General features: G+C 40.5%; 1 protein-coding gene across 11 annotated transcripts in view; it reads right to left on the minus strand.

The window, feature by feature from the left end:
- NAV2 (neuron navigator 2) overlaps positions 1 to 27,732 on the minus strand; it is a 444,626-nt gene that overhangs the window by 83,292 nt on the left and 333,602 nt on the right. For all 11 annotated transcript variants that reach the window (XM_061610652.1, XM_061610648.1, XM_061610646.1 and 8 more), the window contains 4 exons: positions 13,359 to 13,497; positions 7,904 to 8,195; positions 6,160 to 6,862; positions 3,065 to 3,532 (listed from right to left, as the gene is read on the minus strand). In XM_061610652.1, coding sequence (XP_061466636.1) covers positions 3,065 to 3,532; positions 6,160 to 6,862; positions 7,904 to 8,195; positions 13,359 to 13,497 — 1,602 coding nt within the window. The remainder of the gene's footprint in view (positions 1 to 3,064; positions 3,533 to 6,159; positions 6,863 to 7,903; positions 8,196 to 13,358; positions 13,498 to 27,732) is intronic.

Consider the following 27,732-nt stretch of genomic DNA (forward strand, 5'->3'; position numbering starts at 1 on the left):
ACAGAGTAAAAATGAAATGTAACTCTTTCACCTTCTGCAGCAGTCCTGAGGTAAACCCCTCTTCTGAAGTGGGTATTTCCACTGGCACCAATGAAAGATTTCCCTCGAAAGCAAACACCAACATCAAAGGAAGGACTTTTCTCAGGATGGCAGCAGGGGGAGGAAAAGGTTAAATTCCATCTTCATGTCTGTTCTGATCCTGTTAGTAATTAATTACTTAATACAGCTGATGCAATTTGCATTTTTTTCAAAAACTGGGCACACTAAATGTCACATGTAGCTTGGCTTGTAGTATTTCAAAATACTTAACATTCATTATTTCAGTAATTATCACATCAATAGTCAGTATTACTCTCATCATGTTAAAAAGGGATGGCTCAAATCGATAGATAATAGCTTCCCTGGGGTTATCTAGTGAGTTTGTGGCTCAGGTGAGATTTGAACCAAAGCCTTCCCAATTCACAGCACACTCTCTCAGTCACTATGCTTTATGCAGAGTTCTTATGCCTTGATCAATACCTAATTATAATTATTTTATTAGCTCAGTACAGTATTGAAAAGTGATTGTACACTGATGTGATCCGGGTGGAGATCCAGAAGGCAGAAAAGGATTTTCATCTGGTTTGATGGACACAATAAGGCAAGCTGTGGCTCAAGAGGTAATACAGTAAAGGATGTTCCTCATAGTTGCCATGTTCTGTCAATATGTATGTCAATCTGGGCGAGGTGCTTGCCACTGTGGGGCTGCCCTTGAGGTTGGTCTGGCAGCTGTAGCTCGTGCAAAATGTGGTAGCGAGACTGCTCACTGGGTCAGGGTATTGCCAACATGTCACCCCACTGAATGAATTGCACTGGCTACCTATTAGCTACCAGGCTAAGTTCAAGGTTCTGGTTTTGGTGTACAAAGCCCTATACAGTTTGGGACCAGGATACCTGAAAGACCATCTTACCCCTTATATACCCAGTTGATCACTGCGCTCTGCAGGCCTCCTGCAGATACCATCTTATCAGGAAGCCTGTTCTGCATGAAGCGGACCTTTAGTGTGGTGGCGTCTACCCTTTGGAATTCCCTCCTCTTATATACTAGACAGGTGCCATCTCAGTTATCTTTTTGGCCCTACTGAAGACCCTCTTTCAACAAGCCTTTTAAGTAGAGACCTTATCCCAGTCTGCAACTGTGCTGGAATTGCTTTTTAAGATGTTTTTATAGCGTTTTTCTTTTTATATGTCAGACGTCCAAGATGGGAAAGGGAAGAGGTATCAGAGATCATATTGCAAACATACATTGTATAATGGAACGGACCAAGGAATTTCAGAAGAAAATCACCCTGTGCTTTATAGATTACAGCAAAGCCTTTGACTGTGTAGATCATGAAACACTATGGAATGCTTTAAAAGAAATGAGGGTGCCACAGCATCTGATTGTCCTGATGCGCAAACTATACTCTGGACAAGAGACTACTGTAAGAACAGAATATGGAGAAACCGATTGGTTCCCAATTGGAAAGGGTGTGAGACAGGGGTGTATTTTATCACCCTATTTGAACATATCATACGGAAAGCGGGATTGGACCAAGATGAAGGAGGTGTGAAAACTGGAGGGAGAAATATCAATAATTTAAGATATGCAGACGATACCATACTACTAGCAGAAACTAGTAATGATTTGAAACGAATGCTGATGAAAGTTAAAGTGGAAAGCACAAAAGCAGGACTACAGCTGACTGTCAAAAAGATGAAAGTAATGACAACAGAAGATTTATGTCACTTTACAGTTGACAATGAGGACACTGAACTTGTCAAAGATTATCAATATCTCGGCACAGTCATTAACCAAAATGGAGACAATGGTCAAGAAATCAGAAGAAGGCTAGGACTGGGGAGGGCAAGCTATGAGAGAACTAGAAAAGGTCCTCAAATGCAAAGATGTATCACTGAACACTAAAATCAGGATCATTCAGACCATGGTATTCCCGATCTCTATGTAAGGATGTGAAAGTTGGACAGTGAAAAAAGCCGGTAAGAGAAAAATCAACTCATTTAAAATATGGTGTTGGAGAGAGCTTTGCACATACCATGGACTGCGAAAAAGACAAATAACTGGGTGTTAGAACAAATTAAACCAGAACTATCTCTAGAAGCTAAAAGGATGAAACTGAGGTTATCATACTTTGGACACATAATGGGAAGACATGACTCACTAGAAAAGACAATAATGCTGGCAAAAACAGAAGGGGGTAGAAAAAGAGGAAGGCCAAACAAGAGATGGCTTGATTCCATAAAGGAAGCCACAGACCTGAACTTACAAGGTTTATAACAGATGCTATTGGAGGTGGCAGAGTCTTAGCGTCACCATAAGTTGTAATCAACTTGAAGGCACATAACAACAAATAGCTTTTTTTAAAAGATGTTTTTAAAGCTTTTTTTTAAAAAAAGATGTTTTGTTTTAATATGTTTTTGGGGATGTTTTATTGTAATATATTTTAGAGCCTGTTTTTATAATGTTTTAGAGTGTTTTTAGTACTTTTGTTTGCAGCCCTGGTCTCCTACTGGGAGGAAGGGCGGGATATAAATCAAATAAAGAAATAACCACTTATTCATGGTTACAGTTTTCATTTGTAAATCAGACTAGCCAATTCACATATGAGATGGCTAACTCTTCATTTTCTGAAAATCTGCATGCTTGGGAACCCAGGATTTGGGTGTAATGTGAAGTCTATGGGTGATTTTAAAAGTTGGTAGCAAAGGATCTAAGAAGTTTTCTCAATACATAGATTTTGAAGCTCACAGTTATCAGAAAATTTCTGAAAAGATGGTAGGCAATAGTGATGGTGGCCATCTATTTCACTCCCTAGACTGAATCTGTGTTTACACAAAAGTAACTCCACCAACCCTCATAGGAATGTCAATTTGAACTAAAATAAGTGTTAGTTAAGACTGCTATCCTGAATTACTTTTGAACTCAGTGGGACTAATTCACAATGAAACATTAAGGTATCAGTTACATAAACCACGTATCAATACCCGCAATATATATGACAAATGTTTTCTGAAAATTTCTTACCTCTCTGATAATGTGGTCTTTACACTGTTGGTTCTAACGAAGGGAGTCAAAGAGTCATCTTTAGAAGCTGCAATCAAGCCACTGGAAGAATTGTGGCTTATTCCACCTCCACTGCTGAATGAAATATCAATGGATTCGCAACTGGTGTGCAGGCTGCTGACAGACTGGTATCCAATTCCATCCTTGCTAACAGCAGAAGAACTACTGGCATTAGTACCCCAAGTTAAGCTGTTGGAAGGAGCCGAATGAGCTGAACTGGGACTAGACGCTAATGGAGACTGGTTCATGTCTGCATTTTTGCTATAAAGGGGACTACTACCACCACTGCTCAGCATCCCACTGCCAGAAGGAGAATCCAGATTCCCCTGTTGGTTCATGGTTGCATGTGGGTTGGAGATGACCACCGAATTTTTCATGCTTTCTGCTGTTGTGATGGGAGCTTGCTTACTTGGCTTTCCACCAAAAAGTCTGAGGGGAGGGGTGAAAAAAGAAAAGAAAGTTACGGAAATGTTTGCATTTAAAAGTTTTGTAACATTTCATTTGGCTCTAACATATTTGAATGAAAAAAAATCCTTATTTTTAAGATTAATGAGATACATTAGAGATTACTTTGTTCTGGTGCATACTGTAGTACACATTACCCCTGTGTAACTGCACTTAAGAACAGGCAAATTGGAGTCAGTATACCAATGACCAAGACATAATATGCTGGCTTGGATCTGAATGAAGTATGATGGGTTCCCCCTTTCTTCTGTGTATGTTTAGCCCTAATTTTCACTCAAAGCAGGACCAAACAAAACAGTGCAGAGCGTTAGTGTAAAAACAGTCCACTTCTGGCTATTAGCTCCAAATTCCAGATTATAGTTGTAGATATATTGTACTTTGATAATCACATGGGAGACACTCCAGGGAAAGTTTACGTCTACCTGTGATGACATCGTCAAAGTGGCCACTACTATGGCTGTGCACGGACATCCCCCCAATCCAATTTGTAGCTCCAATTTGTAAATACAGATCAGGCCCAATCTGGTCTGGACAAATTCGGATCCAATCCAGATCTGATTCTGGATCATAATCCAGATAATACAACTTTTCAAAAATCCCACTGAGTTACACTGCAAAACCGAAGCAGTCATAACTTTCTTGTTTTATGACCTAGGTACATGACATTTTGAGACATGGTAACTGCTGTATAGGGGATTAAATTGCAGATGAATAGCTCCAGGGATTTTCATGCTAGCTACATTTAAATTTTAAAATGTTTTAAAATTAAAATGGAAACAGCAGCTTTGTTTTTTCACACAGGGACATGAAATTTGGTAACATGGTAGCCCCTATAGAGGGCATTAACCCTGCCAACTTTCAGGTGGGTAGCTCCAGGGGCTTTCATGCTAGCCAGCTTTAAACTTCACTTTTTCCAAGGAAATTTTGTTTTTTAAAGAAGACTCTGTCATATAGGAGGCAGATTGCCAACAGCAGTAGTGAATGAGGAAAACACAAAAATACTATTTAATGCTAATCGTATTCACTGTGGTTGGCCAATGGAAATAACAACAACAACTACAACAACAACAACAATAATAATTCTTAATTCAGAATGGCTAATATGCCCATGAGGTTTGGCCGGCTGGTTAATAATAAAAAAAAAATTAACCACACAAGCCGACTGCTACTTATTGTTTGGGGGTAGCAACTTGGAGATATTATTAATATTAGTGTTAATGTTAATAACAACAATAAATTCCCAAATCGATTTGTACAGATCTGTAGCTCAAAACAGTCTCTGATGAACCCAGACAGGGTGTCTCTGAAACAGAGGAATTACAATACCATAAAGGAGAACACCAGGGTGGGGAGAGAGGGAGGAAGGATAGAATGCTATCAACCCACCCATCTCTAATCACACTGCTAGGAAGGGGTGAAGCCTTAAAATGCAGAATCTTGAGCAAGTTCTGTTTCTCAGAAATGTTTGGTGGGGGTTGGATGGCATTTGTTCGGCTTGTGTATGTTTTCTGTTCTTTCCCAATAAATTTCAGTCCCATCCTTATTTACATATTTTATTTAAAAAATATATTTGTTATTTTTATTTGAATTGATTTTGCCTAGAACTGTACAATGAAGTTGCCAGACACACCTCCACAGCATGGGGCAGTCACAGAGAATGGCCTCTCCCAGGCCACCACCCTCAAGCTTCCAAGGGTGGCAGAACTACCAAAAGGGTCCCCTCTGCTATCTCAACACCTGAGAAGGTCTGTAGGGAAGGAGATGGTCTTTCAGATATTTGAGGTCTAAGTCATTTAGAGCTTTAAACACTAGCATAAGCACCTTGAATTGAGCCCAGAAACAAACTGGCAACCAATGTAGCTGTTTCAAAACAGGGGTTATATGAGGTCTAAAGTCTCTAACTAATAATCTGGCTGCTGTATTTTGAACCAGTGGACGTTTCCAAGTTGTCTTCAAGGGCAGCCTCAAGTAATACTATTATTATCTGAGTTAAGAAGGATTATTATTATTACTTCCAATTGCTAACCACAGTGAATATTATTAACATTAAATAGTATTTTTATTTTCCCCTAACTCACTACTGCTGAAGCAATCTGCCCCCATATGACAGTGTCTTTTTTAAAAAAAATCTTTAATGAAACAAGCGAGCTATAAGTACTCATATCTCACTAGCACACTTTTCAGGAAATATGTTGCATACTTTATCCCACATTCATGTGATTGATAGCAAGTATACCTACAGGGCATATGTAATCTTGCCTAGCATTAGCAAATGACATTTCCTAGTTATCAACAAAAGTCTGCAATGACTGTGTTTTAGCAGCTATGGTGTTTCCCCCCAAAAAAGTATTAAATATCACGAGGTTGCTCTGTACTCCCACTACAAAATGAAATTTTCATTTCAGAAGAGGTGATCTTTTGTATTTCATCCAGTATGACAGTGTAACTGAGGATCTGTCTTAGCTAAAGGCCTTCAAAGAAAACATTTCATTCTATATTGCAAGTATCGAAATGTAAAAGCCAGAACATAACACCCCCTGCCTCTTTTTAAGTCTTTTAAAGCACTGCACAAATGAAGAAGCTATACATACCTGCGCAAAGTGGGGGAGGCTACATCTGGGTACTTGACTCCTTGCTGGTGAGTGTTCTGGGATGCACTGGAAGCTGGCTGAGATACTAGGCTCATTTTAACAGAATTACTAGACACTACACTTTCGTTGTCAGATGAGATCCCTTTCTCTTTATCTGTCTGGTTGACTAAGCCTGGCAAAGAGCTCCCAAGGGCAACTTTGGTTGGCTCTCTCATTTTAGGAACAGGCAGGCCTGCTGACTTGCTACTTATGTTGGAATCTATGCTACTGGTGCTAGATCTATTGCCGGCTCCGCTTCTGCTGCTGGATTTGCTGGGCCTGGGTAAACTCCGGTACTGAAGATTGGTTCGGGTACTAATGGTTAAGTAACCATCGTCCTGATTCTGTGAGCCATCAACACTAGTCTTCCGACCAGTAGACCTACCCATGAGTCCAGATGATTTGGGGATTTTGCCCAGAGTAGCAGATCTACTAGTGATAGTTGCTCCACTAGCTGTTATCATGGTCATGCCTACAGCTGATCCACTCTGTTTTTTAAATCCAAATGAATTTGTATTAGCAGCAGCCACTCTGGAGTTATTTGCTGAAGTTTTCTTCGATTCATCACCACTGCTACGTCCTGCATCTGATGGGGAACGTTTAATGTGTCCAGATTTGGGAGAAATTCTACCCTTTTCCGATACCTTGGCATCATCAGTTTTTCCTAGAAAAATTGAGAACAAGCTCAGATATTGTATACTATCAAATATTGAGTATATAGTGCAAACAGGAGAGAAAAAGCTTAAACACATGAACCACAAGAGTGTTTGGAAGCATTTGATCTTGCTTAAATATTGTAAATCGAGTACTATGCACAGATATGCCACGATAATACAACCGTTTGAATTTAAAGTTAAAATTTGAAGAGGTGGACACATAGATAAGTGCGCAGGAATATCCCTAGAATATGGTAAATTGGAGCAACAAGGGGTGGCCACACAGGGCTGCTGCATGGCACTGCATCTCCACAATAGTCCCTGCTATTCCCACTCCTCTCCTCATCCCTGTGGTTTAAAGCTGGCAGCACTAGCATTCTCACTTTCCCTAGCTCTGAGAAAGGTGGGTCATTCCTCAGAGTGAAGCATTGTGGGCAAGGTGTCCTGAGAGTGCCTGCGTTGCTGCTGCTTTGCCATGCTGGCTATAAAATATTGTTCACTATTAGTTTAAAAATTCAAAGTCACTTTAAACTACAGAATATCTATACACTGTACTAAAGATACACGTACACTGGGTTTCTCCTGCTATAATTAATTTGCAATATAACGCAGTGCTAAAAAGCTTCCTTGAAGTTATCACAGCAGGATGTGATGCTTACAAGGAGACAGTGCATATGAAAATGTAGACACGTTTTCTAATTAAGCAGAAGGGCTTGTGTGTTTTTTAAAAATAGCAAGCCTTAACTAAGCATTCTAAAGGCACATACAGATTTACATAAACATTCAAAAAAGACAACAGTTCTACTTCTTAGCAATACAATAAGAGGTATATTTAATCCCAATCACAAGAGACTACTGAGTCGACATTATTGTTAGTAGGATCTATTCAGTTTGGCACAGGGACACAAGGGCAGAGATTTATTGCACTATTCGCCATCAAAGACAAGCATAGAGCAAATGCAGTTGAAATCCTGACTGTTCAGAGGAACAATCCTAACAGCACAAATTCTTGGCCTTCATCATTCGCCTCTTGGCTGTGCATTCCTCACCTGTTCCAGGTGTCTTCAACGTTCCTGAGGTGGCTGCTGTTTTTGTCCTTGGTGTGGTAATGCCAACCTGAGCTGACATGCCCCATCTCCAGGAACCTGTCTGTGAAATGACTGTGTTCTTCCTCGCAGAAGTGCTTTTATCAGATTCGTCAGAGACATCAGAGGGATTCCTTCTCCATTTAGACCCAGGCTCCATCTTTACACCACTGTCTGAGCCACCATCTGATTTCTTGATTTCATCACCAGACCACAAGGAATTCCGCTCTACTTGGGAATGCTTTTCAGCATCGGTCTGAAAGGAAAAACAAAATCTTAAACTTCCACTATAAACTTTTTCTTCCTCCAGCATCCAAAATCCAAGAAAATGTCACTAATTCTTTAAGGACTGCTCTTTAGACTTTTTAGTTAGTTATTTTTACCTCCATTCTAAGAACAATAATATTTTAAACATCAGTCCTCAAACCAGACAATAATTAAGCTCAATCACAATATCTGTAATTTCATGTCTAATACATTTAAGCCAAAAAAATCACTAAATAATCAAAGACATAAAAACAAGATTTATGAAGGTTAGAAATGAAATTATTTATCCTAATACTATGTAGCTTCCTCATCCTTCCATTCCACACAATACCTTTCATAGCAAGGCATAAACTGACTTCAACTCTGTGTTGTGTGAGCTTTTTCCTTTGTTCTGCCTTCCTATCTCCTTGCTGGCAATTTGATCCGTGGAGCATGAAGAGGCAGCTTTTTGAAAGACTAAAAGATAAAATGTGTGTGTTTTTCCCCCAGCCTCATGCTAACTTTATCATCAATTGAGGTGAGATATGTTCAAAGTGGCAATGCTTCACATCTCCTGCTGACTAAATTTAAATTTGTGATTACCCAGAATCATTAAAAAACCCATTTTATTCATCACATTTAATTTTCTTTTTGTGCCAAACATGCCACTAGTTAAGGTCCTTCAAATACAATGCTGATTTTTTTTCTTCCTATGGTGACCAAGGAAAGAGACCATTTGCTGGGATGTATTCTTTATCTGTACTCTTTTGTTTCACTTGCTCTGGCTTCATGAGCCATCTGAAATGATTTGCAATTCAAATCCCACACATGGAGACTAACATCCACACATGCCGCTACTAGCTGAAAAAGCTGTGAACCTGCTATAAATATGGGAACCCCAAAACACAGATGCTCGGGGAATCTGTATCTCTGAGCACCCTATTTCCTAACCTGTCTGATCCTTTATTTCCTGCTCCATTTATATAAATGAAACATTTTAAAGTCAACTAATTAGTCAACATTTTTCTTCAGTCACGAGCAATGATCTTACAAAATAAAGGTGACTTGGTTGGGTTTTTTAGAACTTTGTGTCTTTGGTTAACCTCTTAAGTTACAAATGTACCAAAAATGGCTTCTCGCTTTTGTGGATGGGAGACCTTTTTTTGCAATTTTCAGATGTGGGAGGAAAGTTTTTTCCAGAGGGATGGAGTGATAGCTTTCTTCTTCTTGAACTTATTTATTTTGCCACAGTAGCTGTGCCCCTCCAAACAGTCTGGCAGCCACATCTTCCCCACAATGCCTCACCTGAAAGCACTACATCGCAATGTAGTTTTTTTGCTGGGGGAAAAATACAGGGAGGACCTTTTTGCTTCATGCATGGAAGAAGTTTCCATTCATGAACCCACAGGAGGACATATTCCATGAGGATAATTCTTGTTCATGAATGGAAGCTCCTTCTGTAAAAAGAATGAAAGTGCTGGATGTCTAAACCTGACCCTAAACCTGAATCATACAAATGCAAACTGAGTAAATGTATGCATATTTGAACAACTGAGGTGATTTATTCTGGTTAATGTATGTTTCTTAATCTGAATTATATACTAGTAGAAAGGTTGGAATGGGTGACATCTAATGCAATCACTCTGTCAACAGAAGCAGAACATGAACTGAGCTCACAGAAGGGAATGTTCCACGAACAGAAGCTAATTCCATTCAAGGAGCATTTGCAATGGATTTTGCCCTAGATACCAAATCTAAATATACATTTACTTTGTGGACACTAGCTGTAGATTTGCATATCCAGTATGCTATACATATGTAAAGTAATTTATTTACATGCCTCTGTAAACATAGGTTCTCCCTACTAGTACTCTCTGATGGGTATTTGAAAATCAGTACACCACAATAATTTATCTTAATAATAATAAAATACAGAGAATTGCTGCAGGAATAAAGCTTACTGATACAGACATGTACTTCTAAAACATGCATAAGTCAACCACATGATTTATGATTTACACATATACACATCAGAGCTAATAGCCACATATGCTTTACATCAGGTGTGGGACACTTTGTTGCTGAACTACAACTCCCACCAGCCCTAGCAAGCATGGCCAGTGAGCAGGGATGATGGGAGTTATAATTCAACAGCATCTGGAAGGCTAAAGATTCCCCATACCTGCTTTACACTATTTATTAGTGTTAGCATAATCCAATAAATTCTCCCAATTTACCACAAAGTGTATAAGAGAGGTAGAGTTTTAGCCTCCCCAGCTTTTCAAATATCACTTCATGTTGAGTAGACTGCAGTTAAGCTATTCTTCTAAATGCATTCTAATGTGGCAATACAGAATTAGAAGCGTAGATAAAGGACCACTGATTTTTAATAGAAGAAAATCTGTTGATTCTAGTATACTGCATTGGGTTGCTTTTATACACACAAGAACCCATAAAGGAATTAAAACTCTCACCTCTTGGCAACAGCTTCCTACAATCAATGAATGTACAAACAAACTCTAACACAAGATAAATTTAAAATGTTGTGTGCATGTATATAAAAGAGGTCACAGTAAAGATGCATATCCTGCTTATATCAAGATAAACATCTGGACTGGGGTTGAAGAAACCAGTGCCTCTCCTAGCACATCCCACACTTTGAGAACTTGAGGAAAGATTTATTTGAGTGTTCTAAAAGGAGTATTTGTGTAGGGAAAACAGGAGCTGGACATGTATAAAGAGTGCCTCAAAACCACAGTACATATGATCAAGTTCAGAGTAGAACTGAGCACTAGCAATTTAAAACACATATGAAAATTCTGATATACAACCAGAGGCAAAGTTCTTTAACATAGCCACAGCTATCCACTTCATGGCAAAAGAACAAAGAGGAATAAGATTCTTGCATCAAAGTACTTCGTGGCAACTCCACTGTTATATTAAAAACTGTTATTAAAATAGTTTCAGGTTTCAATTTAAAAAAGAAAAAGAATGAAGGAAGGAAGTGAAATAATAACAGCATAGAAATATTTACAAAACAGTAACTAAGTATGGATAAGTTGCCTTTGATCTGTGAGAACCCCAAAGTTTTAGACGTTGAGAACCCCAAAGTTTTAGACGTAATCAGGATGTATTAACTGTAAAACAAAAAAGAAAACAAAAGAGAATGCAAATTCTTATAACACATCTTGGGGACAGAAAATTACTGAAAACTTCCAAATAGTATACTGATCCAAAATTCTTTACTGTGTTTGGATCTGTTGGCTACGAATACTGGAAGCTATGAATGCTACCTACAGACATTAAATATAATTTTCTTGCGAAAAGCTGCCAAAAAATGGAGGCCTTGTAACAACATGCTATGTTGGAAAATAATAATACATTTCATTAAGTAGCATGTATTTATATTTTCACTGAAAGTGCAATAATTTTAAGCTTTAATGTGAACTTAATTAAAACTCTGTTCTTTAATGAATAGGAAATTATACATTTTCAGTGTCAAAGGAAGAAAAGGAACAATTTGTTAGTTATACATCATCTTATTCTTTTTAAAGTTCAGCACCCAATTGTTACCTTTCTATTGCAGTCGAGAAGTCACCAATCCCCAGCACAGAGAATGCTGACCTTTAAATTCTCCGTGCTGGGACACCATCTTGAAATGAATTTTAAGAGGTAGTATATAAATACTTTTTAAAATAAATAAACAGTTGGCCCTGCACATGGCCTGTGTGTGCAACAATGTGAGAAAAGGATGTATGTGTATACTGTACACTTGATATGTATGTGAAGTCTCCGTGCAAATTAGGTTTTACAATCATGAATATGTACAGTTGTACATGTGTGGATCCTTTTCAGTGCAACACACAGGTTTGGAAGCCAGGGGTAGGCAGCATGATGTGGTACTCCTCTTCCACCTATCTGATCTATAGTCACTTCTCTCTTGCCAGAGAATTTGATACAAACCTTTCATTTATTCTGATCTCTTTATTCAATTCTGTAGCAACTAAAATCTTGGAATTCAGAATATAAGATGCAATGTAAGAACACCTAGGGAAAGAAAGTATCTTTGCATATACAGTAGGGCCCCACTCATACAGCATGTTAGGTTCCAGACCCTCATTGGAAAGCAAAAACCGCCGAAAAGCGGATCAGCTGTAGCGCGGGGATCTGGAACCTAACCCGCTGACTGCATCAGAGGAGGAGAAGATCAGATCTTCCCTTCCTCGGGCACAATCAGCTCGAGCAGGAGTCTAATCATGCCAGAAGAGGAGAAGATCAGCTGTAGCATCCTCCTCCAGCGCAATCAGCTGGAGCGTGGGGAGCTCCAGCCCCCCCTCCAGCTGATCGCCCCGCTGGCGCCGTATTAGCAGAACGCCGAAAAGCGGAGCACCGAGAAGCAGGGCCCTACTGCAGTGGCGTCACTAGGGTTGGTGTCACCTGGTGCGGCCCGCAGCGCCTTCTCTCTGACTGTGAGCGATCGCGCACGCGGCCTCTAGGAGCGTGCGGCTGAACGACAGGGCCCGGGAGCATGCCACCACCTCGTTGCCTGCCACCGCTTCCACCTTCTAACAGCTGACGAAGGCAGCCGGCGCGCCACATGAAGACTCTCATTGGTGCCTAGGCGGTGCCTGGGGGCGGCGGCTCTGGGTGTCACCCCCGTCTGGAGGTGTCACCCGGTGCGGCCCACACCTGCCGCACCGCCCTAGTGACGCCCCTGCCCTACTGTACTTTATTTGCTCATATGTTACTGAAAGCTCTCTTATTTCAGCAAAATAGGCAGAATATAAAAGTAATTAATAAATATACATATAAAACATTTCATCAATTAAACAAAGCACGTGGCAATCACCAAAACATATACTGACATCAACAATTCATTATTCTAGTCTGGTCACAGATCTAAAAGTCTCTTATCTCAAAGAGTAGTCAAGAAATATTAGAATCTAGACGTCTATATATGTTTACTTAGAAGCAAACCTCAATGTATTGAATGGGGCATACTCTCTAATAAGTATGTTTAGGACTGCAGCCTTGAAGTCCTGCAGCTTCAAACAAAGAAGTCCTTAATTCTCTTTTGGTACAGGCAACAATACAGACAGTCTCATGAGCTTTGTAAGGTAATGAGTACCTCTAATACTATTAGAAAATGTATGAAATAGAAAAAAAACTTTACCTGAGAATCTATATTCTTACGAGAGGATGCAGGCGTGTTGGCATAGGAGCTGATAGAGGAGCTTGTGTTAATGTCATCAGTACTGAGGTTATCTATGGTGTCACTGATCCCACTGCTAACAGAACTGCTGTCATCCCAGCTGAGGGGAGGAAAAAAATAATAAAAACTCGCAATAGCCAAAGCCACAAAGAAACCTGATGATACAAAAAGAGCTTTAAGACATCTTAGGATTTCACAGCAATTACTGATTTAGGCTTCTAGTAATTTGTGCCATTTTCAAACAAACTTACTTCTGTTACCTATTAATTCTATAAGCTTTATAATTTTTCAAAATGATTTAGAGTTGTTTATTGTGTTTGATGTCACTACAATCCTGTGAGGTAGGCAATTAGTTAAATTTTACTGAAAGGACAAAGAGGCAGAGGCTTGCCCCTAGGCACACAATGAACCAGAAACCGAGTTTCCTCCCTCCTGTGACAGCATCCTCTGAGAAGTGTTCCACTCATAGCACTTCTGCCAGTGGAAAACAGGGGAGGGGGCATTTTTTTGCTTTGCTGCTAAAGTCTGTGGGGCTGGTGGTTGCTTGCTTGAAGCTTGACCTGATTGCCCATTTGAAGAGGTTGCTGTTGAACCATGGAAATGAAGAAGAGGCTCACACTGGAGTTGTGGAACAAGAAGTAGACCATGGACAACTGTTATTTGGACAAAAATTGGCAGGTTCTTCTCTGACTTCAAAACCTTGAATTCATCAGTACTATCACCGCCAACCCCCTCTCTGTTTTCCCCAAGCTCATCAAACTCTTTTCCCTGAAGCTCCCAGTGCCGCTTTCCATGCTGTCCTGAAGGATCTTTCAAACCCTCCAGATCGGGGTTAAAGGGTGCTGCAGAGGCAGAAGGGAATTAATGAAAACCACCTCCTCCTGTTCATTCAGCAGGATTCATCTGCCGGATCAGAAACCTTCTGTGGATGGAATGAGCCCTTCTATTCATGGGAGGCAAAGTCTGGATCCAACCCAATGACAGAGGTGAAATTCTGGAACTCGAAAAGAGAATTCCCCAAGCCAGCCCTGACAGTTCTCATGCTGAGTCTTTATTTAATTAAATCAAAATTATCTGTGAAATATTGTTGAATATTTTCTCTTTTCTCAAAGCAGTAGTCTCTCAGAGAAGTTTCATACAATGGGCTACTCCTAAGGAAAAGTAAAAAACAAAACACCAAACCCAGATATGTATCACCATATGTGATTACAATTCATGTGTGTATATGTTGTGCATGCATGCATCAATATGCAGATATGAGTTAAACTACTCAATGAGGATTTTATTATTTTCCCACCTGAAAAGCTCTTCTGTTTCCTACTAAACAAAACAAGATTGTTTTCCCTCAGACATTACACAACCTAAAATATAAACTCGGCGTAAAAAAGTGTAACGTGAAATAGCTCTTAGAAAGAGGTTATGAAAAGAACACCTCAGGAAGTAAATCTTTACTGGTTCAAAAGCGAATGCGATCTCATTCATAAGACCTCAAAAATGTATCTCTATGGAAACCACTGGGTGTTCTTATTAAGTGTACCTGACAGAATGATATGCCCTTTCATCAACCTTCTCAAAAACTAGATGAGCAGTATCACTTCTAAACTTAGTTGGGATCAGTTGAGGTGGGGAGATGAAGCAGAAATTCATTCAGGAACTACCAGCTAGATTCAGTTTCCAAAATTACACCAAGCACAAAAACAAGGACTTAGTATGTAAGATTAGCATTGTCAAGCAAGAGACTCAGTTTTTTAAAATCCTCTGAACATGAAGCTTAGCACACAATATAAATGCATATGCAATGTAAAAGCTGTAACTGATAAAACACGAACTGATTTAAATATGGACTACTAGTAGAGAAATTTGTAAACAGGAATCTAATATTTATAAAGTCTTCACAGGAGGCCCTAGAGAATTATTAGAGACTGGCCCAGCTGTTTGCAATATGTTCTGGGACGTATCATGTACAGAACAGCTGGGACAGACACACTCTAAACTCATCCCCCTGAGGTTAAATTTCACCAATTTCAATGGAACTTATGTCAGAGCAAGGCCTGGTTCTGATACAGTAACCCTTATCTCCAAATATTCACTTGGAGATGGGACATGTGCTGCACTTTTGCAGATTCCCTCCTCCTTTCTCTCACATAAATGCCCCCTTGCTTCCATAGTTTGCTTTAACCACTCTTTTAATGTGTTGTTTCAGCACTGGTTTACAATAAATGTAAGAACTGGGGCCCCAATTAGCATCAACCATGTTTATTTTTGGTTATTAACATTATACAGCCACAAGAGTGGCTATAGCCAGCATGGATTTTTCACATTCTGCAATGTTAAATTGAAAATACCCCCATGCCTTTCTGATGCTTCCCATAACCTCATTTCTAAACAAAACCTTACAAAACTTATAGTCCTGAACTCAGAAACGCTTGCTTAACAACCGTCTAAATTTTCATGGCGATACACAAAACAGTCAGAAAGAATAGAGAGTTCAAAGTCTAGAAAGAGAGGGGGGGGAACCCAGATCCCTTTTGGACTTTTTTCTGTCAAGAGTTCTCATAATCTGTTGAAATTCATTAAAAATCAGCCACGTTCACAGAGTACCTGGAATCCTATTACCGACTTTGCCCCATACTCTGACCTTCATAATCTGCAGTTTAAAATTTAAAAAAATGCCTGGCTGATTTTTAATTAATTTAAGAAATTTTGCATTGAACTGAATGATAGTGTTGGGCATGCTCAATAAGAACCAACTGTTAGTGTTCTAAAAGCCAGACTCACAGCTGCTGAGCTTGCCTAATCAGGGGGCCACACCCACACCAGACCTTTATTTCACTTGAGACAGTCATAGCTTCCCCAAAAAAATCATGGGAAGTGTAGTTTCTCAAGGGTGCTGAGAGGAGACTCCTATCCCCCTGACAGAGCTCCAGTGGCCAGACTGGTTTAGCAGTCAGCCACTCTGATTGAAGCTCTATGAGGGAAACAGGGCATCTCCTAGCAATTCTCAGAACGCTTCACTAACTACACTTCCCAGGATTCTTTGAGAGAAGCCATGACTGTCCAAAGTGAACTAAAGGCCTGGTGTGGATGTGGCCAGGGACAGCTTTGGTTTAAATTTGGGTGGGAGGCTACATGTGCCTGTTGTAGAATAAACAGTGGGGGAAACCCTGAAAAGCAATGATACTGTTCATAATGTTTTCCTTTTGGAAAGGAAAGGGGCTTCCCCTCTGCCCAGTGCCCACCCACCCAGTCTCCTCCCCTCTCCCAGGTCAGTGTTGGATTACGACCTGGGAGACCAGGGTTCAAATCCCCACACAGCCATGAAGCTCACTGGGTGACCTTGGGCCAGTCACTGCCTCTCAGCCTCAGAGGAAGGCAATGGTAAAACCACCTCTGAATACTGTTTACCATGAAAACCATATTCATAGGGTCGCCACAAGTCACGATCGACTTGAAGGCAGTCCATTTCCATTTTCAAACATGTTTGCACAGAAATAAATCCCACTGAACTCAAAAAGTATGCAACTGATCAAACCCACCCTCCCTTCTCCTCCCTGCTATCCCCTCCCTCTTGCCCCTTTCCTCCCCCTTCCTTTGCCCCTCCCTGCCCATCTCCATCAATCCCTTCCTTCCCTCCTTCCCATGGTCAGTTTTATCTATCTTAAGCATGATTGCATGTGAGTAAATACTTTTGAACTCTATAAGCAAGCAAATGATCAAACCTGCCCTGCCCTGCTGTCCCCCTTCCTTTGCCCCTCTCCAATCTGCTCGTTCCCCTTCCCCCTCCCTCTCTTCCTCCCCCATGGGCAGTTTTACCTATCCTACCTATGATTGCATAGGAGTAAATCCCATTGAGCTCAATAAGCATGAAAATGATCAGATCTGCCTTTCCCCTCCTTCCCCTCTCCATTCCTCCTCCCTTCCCCTCTTCCTTCTTCTTCCTCCTCTGCCCACTCCAGCCCTCCCTCCCTCCCTCCCCAACTTTCAGTTTTACCTATCCTAAGCATGATTGCATGGGAATAAATCCCACTAAACTCAATAAACATGCAAATGATCAAACCCGTCCTTCTCCCCTCCCCCTCCTGCCCTCTGCCCTCCCTCCCCTCCCCATCCCTGTGGTCAGTTTCACCTATCCTAAGCATGATTGCAGGGGAGTAAATCCCACTGAACTCAATAAGCATGCAAATGATCAATCCATTCTCAGCAAACTTGCACAGAATCGCATTTCTTACCTCCCAGATTAAAAAGCAGGGAAATTCACTAATAGGAAAAAAACCTTGTGGTTTAAGAACGTACCTATAGCCCACAAATATTTCTATCAAACTTTAAAAAGCAGGGAAATTGAGCAGCTAAAGTGAAAGCACCAGGGTAGCAGGAGACCTGACATCCCCTCTGAGATATTGTACTGCCCTACAAATTTGTCAAAATGCAGACACAATTTGGGTTGGTCTTTCACAGTCCAATCCACTTGCTGTGTAGCTTGGAAGAATTTGGTAACGTTTGGTAATTTTGTGTTATGTCACGGGCCCATGGCAGCATTTTAAATTCAAAATGTGCCCTCTGGTCCAAAAAGGTTAGTGACCTCTGTGTTACACCAATAAGATTCCTTTCTATAGCAGCAAACATAGGCTTCCTCTCCTACAGTACAAACAAAACATTGTGTTATGATATAACCAACTGAAGAGCAAGCCCATGAAACCTACAGGCAGCAAAAATGTTTGATAGATCAAAGAACCTACACAAGCATTCTTTTCTTCAGTACAGCTCAATGCCACAATGTTATACTATTTTAGACAACTTCACTATAAATATTGGTTTATAAATTTTCCCCATGCTTCAGTACCTCAGTGGTTAAATTCAGACAAGAATGGAAAGAAAAGGAAATGTATCAGCCCTCCTAATTAAAGCATTCCAGACTCTGTGAGCAATGATAGGATCTTTGTAATTTAGCTGGGGCAATCAATAACTTCTGATGTCAACAAAAATCTACTCAGCCATAACCTGAGACCCTGTATACTTCCTATTATTCCCTTGATCAATCAAATGAAATTTGTTTTTGATGTTGGAAGATTATGTGAGTGCTGAATATACATTTTCCATCTTGTTGTGGAAAGCAATTTTTAAAACATTGAATTTCAACTTTATTTTCAGTCTGACAGGTAAGGCAAGAGAACAAATGAAGCTTCATAAGATGAGTGCAATAAGCCCTCAAATAGCACTAAACTCCATTAATCATTCAAATCTTCCCTACTCCATCCTACAATTAAGGAAAAGTGACACTTGGCAGGTGCCAAGTGAAGAATGAAGGATCCCAATAGCCAGTACAGACATTTGTCTAAAATTTAGACTCTAAATCTTTACCAAGAATATGTCCTTTTTCAGCCAAACGACCAGAATCTATAAAGTCCATGCAAACTTTGGGAGGGGTCACCAAAACCCGCAAACAATAATCTCAGCTTGTCCTAAATAAACACCTCGCTGCCGGATTCCTAGTATATGCTGTGCAGCCACGAAGCAGGGAGAATATTACAAGAAGGATAAAAGGCACTTAAACACATACTTTATTAATATTTATTTATTTTTATTTTATTTAATTAAGCTTATATACCGCCCGACTAGCAACAGCTCTCTGGGCGGTGAACATTAAAAATACAATAAAAATAACACAAAACTGTACACAAAACTGTACAGTCTAAAATCAAAATATAATAATTTAGAATTAACAGGAATTAAAATGCCTCAGAGAAGAGAAAGGTTTTAACCTGGCGCCAAAAAGATGATAGTGTCGGCGCCAGGCGCACCTCCTCGGGGAGACCATTCCATAGTTCGGGGGCCACCACTGAGAAGGCCCTAGATCTTGTCACCACTCTCCGGGCTTCCCTATGAGTCGGAACCCGGAGGAGGGCCTTCGTAGTAGACCGTAGTGTACGGGCCGGTTCATATCGGGAGAGGCGTTCCGACAGATATCGTGGTCCCGCGCCGTATAAGGCTTTATAGGTAAGTACCAACACTTTGAATCTGGCCCGGAAGCATATTGGAAGCCAGTGCAAACGGGCTAGCACAGGTGTTATATGCTCAGACCGCTTAGTTCTTGTTAGCAGTCTGGCTGCCGCATTTTGCACTAGCTGTAGCTTCCGAATCGTCTTCAAAGGTAGCCCTACGTAAAGCGCATTGCAGTAGTCCAGACGCGAGGTAACCATAGCATGTACCACTGATGAGAGGTCCTCCTTACTCAGATAGGGACGTAGCTGGGCTACCAACCGAAGTTGGTAGAACGCATTCCGGGCCACCGAGGCTACATGAGCCTCAAGTGTGACTCCCAAGATGACTCCCAGACTACGCACCTGTTCCTTTAGGGGGAGTGTAACCCCATCCAGGACAGGGTATATATCCACCATCCGATCAGAGAAACCATCCACCAACAGCATCTCAGTCTTGTCAGGATTGAGTCTCAGTTTGTTAGTTCTCATCCAGTCCATTGTCGCAGCCAGGCAACGGTTCAGCACGTCGACTGCCTCACCTGAAGAAGATGTAAAGGAGAAGTAGAGCTGCGTGTCATCAGCATACTGATGACAACGCACTCCAAAACTCCTGATGACCGCCCCCAGCAGCTTCATATAAATGTTAAAAAGCATGGGAGACAGAACCGAACCCTGCGGGACCCCACATTGGAGAACCCACGGTGTCGAGCAATGTTCCCCAAGCACTATCTTCTGGAGACGACCCGCTAAGTAGGAGCGGAACCACTGCCAAGCATTCCGCAAGCCTCTCCAGAAGGATACCATGGTCAATGGTATCAAAAGCCACTGAGAGGTCAAGGAGAATCAACAGAGTTACACTCCCTCTGTCTCTCTCCCGACATAGGTCATCAAACAGGGCGACCAAGGCAGTCTCAGTGCCAAAACCAGGCCTGAACCCCGATTGAAATGGATCTAGATAATCGGTTTCATCCAATAGCGCCTGGAGCTGGTCAGCAACCACACGTTCCAGGATCTTGCCCAGGAACGGAACATTGGCTACTGGTCTGTAGCTGCTGACATCCTCTGGGTCCAAGGAAGGTTTTTTCAGGAGTGGTCTCACTGCCGCCTCTTTCAGACAGCCAGGGACCACTCCCTCTCGTAAAGAGGCATTAATATAGCAACCAAAAGCTAAAAACAAAATCACTGGCTAATATATTATTAGCCAGAAGCCTTTAGCCAAGTAACTCCTCTGGCAGCCTTACCTTTAAGACACCTAAAATTATTAAAGTCTTCAATATCATAATTTGAACATTTCTTTACTTTTGTTTATTAATCGTGTTTTAAGCCCATCCTTTCTAAGTGCCTTGTCAAACCAATAGTGGATTGTCTCATTTATCCTCACTAAAATGCTATGAGGTGCAACTGCAAGACCATGATTTCCAAAAGCCACCCAGTCAGTGAGGCTTTGAACCTGGGGTCCCAAGGCCAAGCTCCACATTCCAAACACCACACAGGATCTTCCCAGAAAGCTTACAATTTTAGGGATGATGGCTTCTCCCAGTCTTTGAGCCATTAGGTTTTACTTTTATCATGTTTAAATTTTGCAACAGAAAGCAGCCCTTAATTGGTTGTACTCAGGACAACACAGCATGTGAAGTGACAATGGTAAAAGTCCATGGGTTAGTTGACTATAACCCATGGACTTTTATCATTTGCACTACTCAGTTCTACTCAGAGCAGACCCACTGAAATTAACGAACCTAAGTTAGTCGTGTCTGTTAACTTCAATGGGTCTAGAGTAGGACCAGCACTGAATATGACCCCATGGGATTTGGTATGAAGAGGTGTCTAAAAGTACTATATGCAAAGTGTGTATTTCTAGTGACATACTTAGAAGTAGCACGCCCTGAAAAGCTGGCTTCAGTTAAGGGTTCCTGGACAGTGCTGGCAGCTGTTCCAAAGGGTACTGTTTTCTGCTCATATCACAATCCTCCCACGCCAAATTGGCTGTTTGCGAACTTTGCCAAATTCTGCATGCTCACTGCAGCCAACCACAGGAATTCCATCTCTTCAGAAAAGCAATATAGCAAATCAGATGCTTTTAAAGAGCAGTCTGTAGAATAAACAAACTTGATTCTCAAACAGGCAAATGTTACCACTCAGCAAACTATTCAAAGCTTTGCAAATACCATTATGCATAGACAAAACTGAAAAGTTTAATATTGTATAGTCCAACATCAGTTTGTATCTGTCTACTGGAAATGGGCAAGTGTATTTGTTCATATACAAACAGAAATTCCCCATGTTTCCCCTATCCCAAACAAGAGTAATATGCAGGTGGTTTGGGATATCTACTGACCTGGAAAAAGATGTGAGGTATTTAGAAATGTACCAACCAAGTAGGAATAGTTCAAGTTTAATATGGAACTCTCTCTATAGTACCAAAGGGGGGGTATCTTACACTACACAGGGAAGTGGTGCGCATGGCATTTCAACTGGAAACTCTGTGATTACCCCTCTTCCTAAAATATTAACTATTCATTTGTTCAGCAGCATATTCAAGACTTCACACCATAAGAGACAAATTCTTTCGAAAAAAGCCACAAAGCCTGTTAAATTGTACTATAAAACAAGAGAGAATAGCCATTTCCATTGTTTTCCTTTGGGACTCCCCATCAGGTACTGACATAACGGCACGAGGAATTCCAGGAACGATATACAATGATTGCATAGGGTTTATATCAAAATGTTGTATCATCAGTCTACAGAGTAAATGAGGACAAGTTACTGCATGTTTAAAAAAAGTTAGCCTTAAATTTCATCTTTAAAAAACATCCAGACAAAAATCAGTATTTTTAGGTATTGTTGCCCCCAAACCCTGCTTTTTTACATTCTATTGATTTACTAAAGCACTTCAAAATAAATTAAACTGAGATTTCAATATATACTCTGTTAATATTATTTATTTCATAAAAGCCAACTGGAATAGAAACCTTCATAAATGGAAGAGAAAATGTGAACATGTAATGGTTTCTACGGGAGCCAAAAGCCCTAATACAGTAGGGCCCCGCTTACTGGCATTCTGTTTTGCGGCGTTCCGCTCATGTGGCGGCTTTCAGTTCGGGGAAATTCCCTGTTTTAAAGCCGATTTTGTGCTTTTACGGCGTTTTGCGACATTTTCACGCGACGTGGCCCATTATAGTCAATGGGTTCCGCTTTACGGCAATTTCCGCTTTACGGCGGGGGCCTGGTCCCTAACCCGCCATATTAGCGGGGCCCTACTGTATAAACCTGACATGTCACATGGATCAGCTGTCAACTATGTACTATATACACTGTCTACTGCTCCACAAATTAGGATATGTTCTGTTATCCTTCACATGCAATCCTAACCATGGGTTGTTGATAGATTGGGTGGGGATACAGTGCAGGCTTCTCCCGCTAGCCTCTGCTGAAAGATAGGAGTGCTACTGATGGGGAGCAGGGGGGGGGGCTGACCTCTCCCCAAGCAGATGAAAAACTGCACTCCTGCATTTCATTACAGGGTGGGGTGCTGGAAGCTTCGGAACCATGCAGTTGAAGTCCTGCAGATCCCCTGACGGACTCAATCCTCAGTCCCTGAGCTTCCAGAGCCCTCAAGTTGGTGCAGCAAAAATGGGCATGCCCCAAATATTTTGCCCTGAGTAACTATGGCTCAGCTTCTCCAATTGTCCCAGGCCCCATTTAGGATTGCTTTGCCTGTTCTCAACTTGTGAGTCTGCACTAGTTTCTCTCCTACACATACAATCAGGTGGTTAGAGGTCCATGCACAATCAGGTGATGCAGTCTGGGACTAGATAATCTAGATAGGTTTTCAACTGAAACACATACATACCCTCTCTTTTTTTCAGTCTACTTTATTCATGTGATGAAATAGATATTTAGCTAGTTGATTGTGACATGAGTTTTCACGAGCAACAGCCTAAAGTTGGTTTCAAATGGCTTAAGGATGCTTAACTCTGTACTGTACTTTGGGGTGATTAATGAATCCATTTAGCAACTAAGAATATAATACAATACCTTAAGAAAAACAAAAACACCTGATAAAAGAAGATTTGGCAAATAGTGAAGTTACTTTTTAGGAGAAGGCATTGATCAAGAATGGATGATGCTGTACCTCCTGCCCTCACTACAAATTAAACCCTGATCACAGCTCATTTATCAGTTCTTAAATTCAATGTTCCTCTTCTTTTCTGCTTTTGTAAGTCTTAACCAGTCTGTTAGCCACCAACAGGACTATCAGCTGATTAAAGTTATATACAGTACTCCGCTATCAAAGGATCACAATAAAAACAATTGTGCATTTCTAGAGAGATTGGGACATTTCTCATATTGTAAATTAAAACTCAATGCAATACGATAGCCTTTTTTCTTGTACTTTCAGTTATGCTCTAAGAATCACTTGTAACTAGTGGAACTTGTTTTTTGGGAATAGTTCAATGCAAGTTTTCCAAAGAAACCCAAACTGCCTTAAGGGACAGGAGATAAATCAGGAAGTAAGTAAATTCAAACCCAAAGGGAGGATTAGCACTAACCTACAGAAAAGGGATCAGAGTAATGTGCAAAGATTTCAGCCAGACATATTAACCTCATGGTAACTTTACTGTTTTCACGTTGTTGTTTAAATCTAAATATTCGTGTGGGACTGAACACCAAGGTTGTACTGAAAAAGTGAAAGGGTCCCATTAAAGCCAATGGGATTTAAAAGTGCCTACCATTCAGTTAGTTCAAGACTATTTAGATCTGGTCTATTCCTAAATCTCAGAGTGGGCAGTACTAAGCACTACACTCTACTGAAACTCTTGTTGCTTTTAATTCCACCTACAAACTGAATAATTTCAAAGTTGTACAGAAATATGGTACATAAATAGCTTCATTTATTACTGCCCAAACTGTTCATATTTCATATTATGTACACTAAGGGACTATACATTCTTTTTAGTGCCCTGGATAGTTCAGATTTTATCTTTTTTCCCTTAAGCGAGGTCCAATTTTCATACTCACTTTTTGCTATGCAAAATCACTGCAACTGTAGCTTTTAGTCACTATTTCTGAGTTAGCATCTCTTCTGTCAATTATTTTGATAATTTTATTGTGCATTGTTTTAAATGTCTTTTTAATGAATATTTTATACTATCTGATGTGAAGTGGTTATTTTTTAAAAAAATTAAGCAGTATATAAATTTTGCTGAGTAAAAATAATATATGTATACCCGTATCTGGTGTGATCTGTTATATTAAATTACCTTTTCCAGAATAAGGTAGCCACTGTGGTGCCCCCCAGATGTTGTTGGTGTACAACTTACATCATCCCTTACCACTGGTCATGCTGGTTAAGACTGACAGGAGACTGAAAACATCTGGAGGGCACATTGGCTACCACTATTCTAGGACATAATAAACATTCAAAAATCAGAGATTTACTAATTCTGAAAAAATAGCTATCATGCAAAAATGTCAGTGTTGACATTAAAACATCAAAAATAAATGCAAAAATGCACCACAAGTTGCTCCTCCCATTCACATGGAAGCTACCTTAGACTGAGTCAGCCGATTGATCCATCTAGCTCAGTAGTGTCTACACTAACTGGCAGCGGCTCTCCAGCATTTCAGGCAGGGAGTCTTTCCAAGTCCTACCTGGGGATTGAACCTGGGAACTTCTGCATGCAGAGCAGATGCTCTACCACTGAGCTACCACTTTTTTCCACATTACATGATTACTCACATTACATGATTTCTCAATTTCCTATTTTGATTCAGGATTATTTTTTACTGACAAAAAGTTTTTCATTAGAGATTATTAATCTCTGCAATGACTCAATAAATATATTAAGAATATTAGAAAGAATATCGATCCTATATGGCACACTTTGCTAACCTGGTGCCCTCCAGATGTTTTGGACTACAACTCCCATCAGTTCCAGCATGGCTCCTTATCCATCCTGATGTAATCAACATGCTTTAACTCATATATAAATTAGTTGCATCTCTTCCACTTCATTCCATAGGATGGGTCCAGAGTAGTACTGTGCAGAGTTCTGCCCACACTAGAGAAAGGGGCTGGAAGGCAATTTCTGCTGATTTGTACTCCCCTTGGCAGTCCCCCTCCTGCGGCGGCTCCTGAAAAACAGTTCCAGAGGGTTGGGGAACCCTCCGAAGCAGCATGAGAGGCAGTGCAGGGGGCTAAAGGGGGAACTGGCAAATAATGCCTCCTGTTCCTTTGTCCAGTAGGATCCCCTCTCTTGGATCTTGGTGCCTTTTGCAAATGGAAGAATCCCCTCTATTTGTGGGACAGCCCATCTCAACCCAACCCTATGTTTCTAATGTGGCTTTCTGTGATGAATTATGTATGCAACATTATAATCTGAAGAATTAGGCCTTATTAACTTATACACTGATCCGCAGCCTCTCAACACAGCCTACCAAAGGACAAAGGATGACACCTTCAATTGTCTGTTTACAATAAATGATGTACTGATGGTCCATTATGAAGAATTGGGGGTTCCTTCCAGCTACAGGAAGTCCTTATAGCTGGACATGCCCTCTTTCCATTAAACCCATGCTCCTCCTCAGAGCAGACCTTTAATATCATATTTCTACAGTCAGGTTTCTTCACACACTGAGAAAGGGTGCTGGATTTGCCTACAGGCATCATTTAGAACTGTAGGCTCAAGGGCACAATTTCTTCATAACAGTGGGGGAGGTGGTTGTAAGCTTCCAGCTTACCTATAACCTAAGGAACATCCCTGAGATAAAAACACAGAGCCTGGTCTGTTGGAGTTGTTAGGAATGGAAGATATCACTAAAAAGAGCAATTCATAAAAAAAAGAGAAAGACTGCAGGACTGCATCAGCACTTACATTACAATGTGTGAATAAATGCCAGAATACCTAGGAATTCCTGAGCTTCTCTCACAATTATTATAAAGCCCTGCCAAAATGTTTGCTTGGCTGGATTTCTGCTGGTTTAATATAAATCAAAAGAAGAGAAGCCTATTAATTATTTAAGCCATTTCTACTCTATCCTTCAATTCAAAAAATTCCAGGGTAGTTTGCAATAACTCATTAAACACACACCAGTTAAAGTTGGCTCACAGTTTTCTTTACCCAGGTATGAACTGTCCTGACTTTCTTCTCATATGGATGTAAAAACAGTGAAATGGGAGGCACATTAGTAGTGTGGTATGATTTTATTTCATATATAAACTAGGGACATATGCAACAAGATTTAACGAACAGTTTCATCAGATTAAGGAAAGGAGATGATGTAAAATTGCAACATTATTTATTTATTTATTTGATTTATATCCCATCCTTTCTCCCAGTAGGAGCTTCATTATGATGAAGTATAGAGAAAATATCCAAGTTCCCAATGGATCTTACACACATGCATACCTACACCTAAAGAGGGGGGAAAAGTTAAACACATCCTCATCTGTTAGTAATTAATAATGTAACTCTTATTTTGTTTTGATGTTTGTTTTTGTAGTTTGGAAACAGCTGCCACATTATTGTGGAAATTTCTGCTAGCTATATCCAAGCAGTAACTGGTTCAAACATTTTTCTACAGGGCGATAGGCACTTCCAAAGAGGTGGAAACAACCAACTCAAATGGGGTTGATTGGAAGCAAATGTTTGGTTTGGAAACAGGACTGTTGTACAATTCCCCCATCCAACTGCTCCTAAATGTGCACCCTTGCACACAGCAGATGCTCACTACAGCCTCCTGCACTTATTGCAGCGTTTTCAGTCTGATTTTAAATGTATTGAAATGTATAGAGTACCACCCAATTTGTTACCAACCATACCGTATAGAGCCCAGCCATTTAAACACCACATGCACACATAATTTATATGGATGATTGAAGCATTGCAGCTGTGACAAACTGTAAGCCAAGAGTCATTATAAAGCTGCTAGTGGGCAGCAGCTGGGATCCAAATCCCATACATATTTGCACACAGTTTCTGGAAATAAGATCAAATTGGCCTCAATCAGGCCCTATCTGAGTATACCCTGAAGCAATGTGCAGAAACACAGCGAGTGCCCACCAAACAAAGTAAAAATTACATCAAAATGGGTGAGGGAATAAACAGGTAGGGAAGCCTGCTCCAGATTATTGGAGCATGACTGTTCACATTGCCCATCACCTGCTGGGCAACCCAGGATGGATTCTGGCCACATGAAAATTTATACTAGTTTATATTAATCTAAGTCTGGTTTAGCACAAGTTTGCTTATGCAGTCAGCATTTACTATGAATGAAATAATGCACTTTATTTGGTCCATCATATGTTTGGATGGTGCCTTTCTTTTATCAAGTTTACAAGACCTCACCCCACT

This window comes from Rhineura floridana, chromosome 2 (genome assembly GCF_030035675.1).
Source record: "Rhineura floridana isolate rRhiFlo1 chromosome 2, rRhiFlo1.hap2, whole genome shotgun sequence".
In the NCBI taxonomy this organism is placed as follows: Eukaryota; Metazoa; Chordata; class Lepidosauria; order Squamata; family Rhineuridae; genus Rhineura; species Rhineura floridana.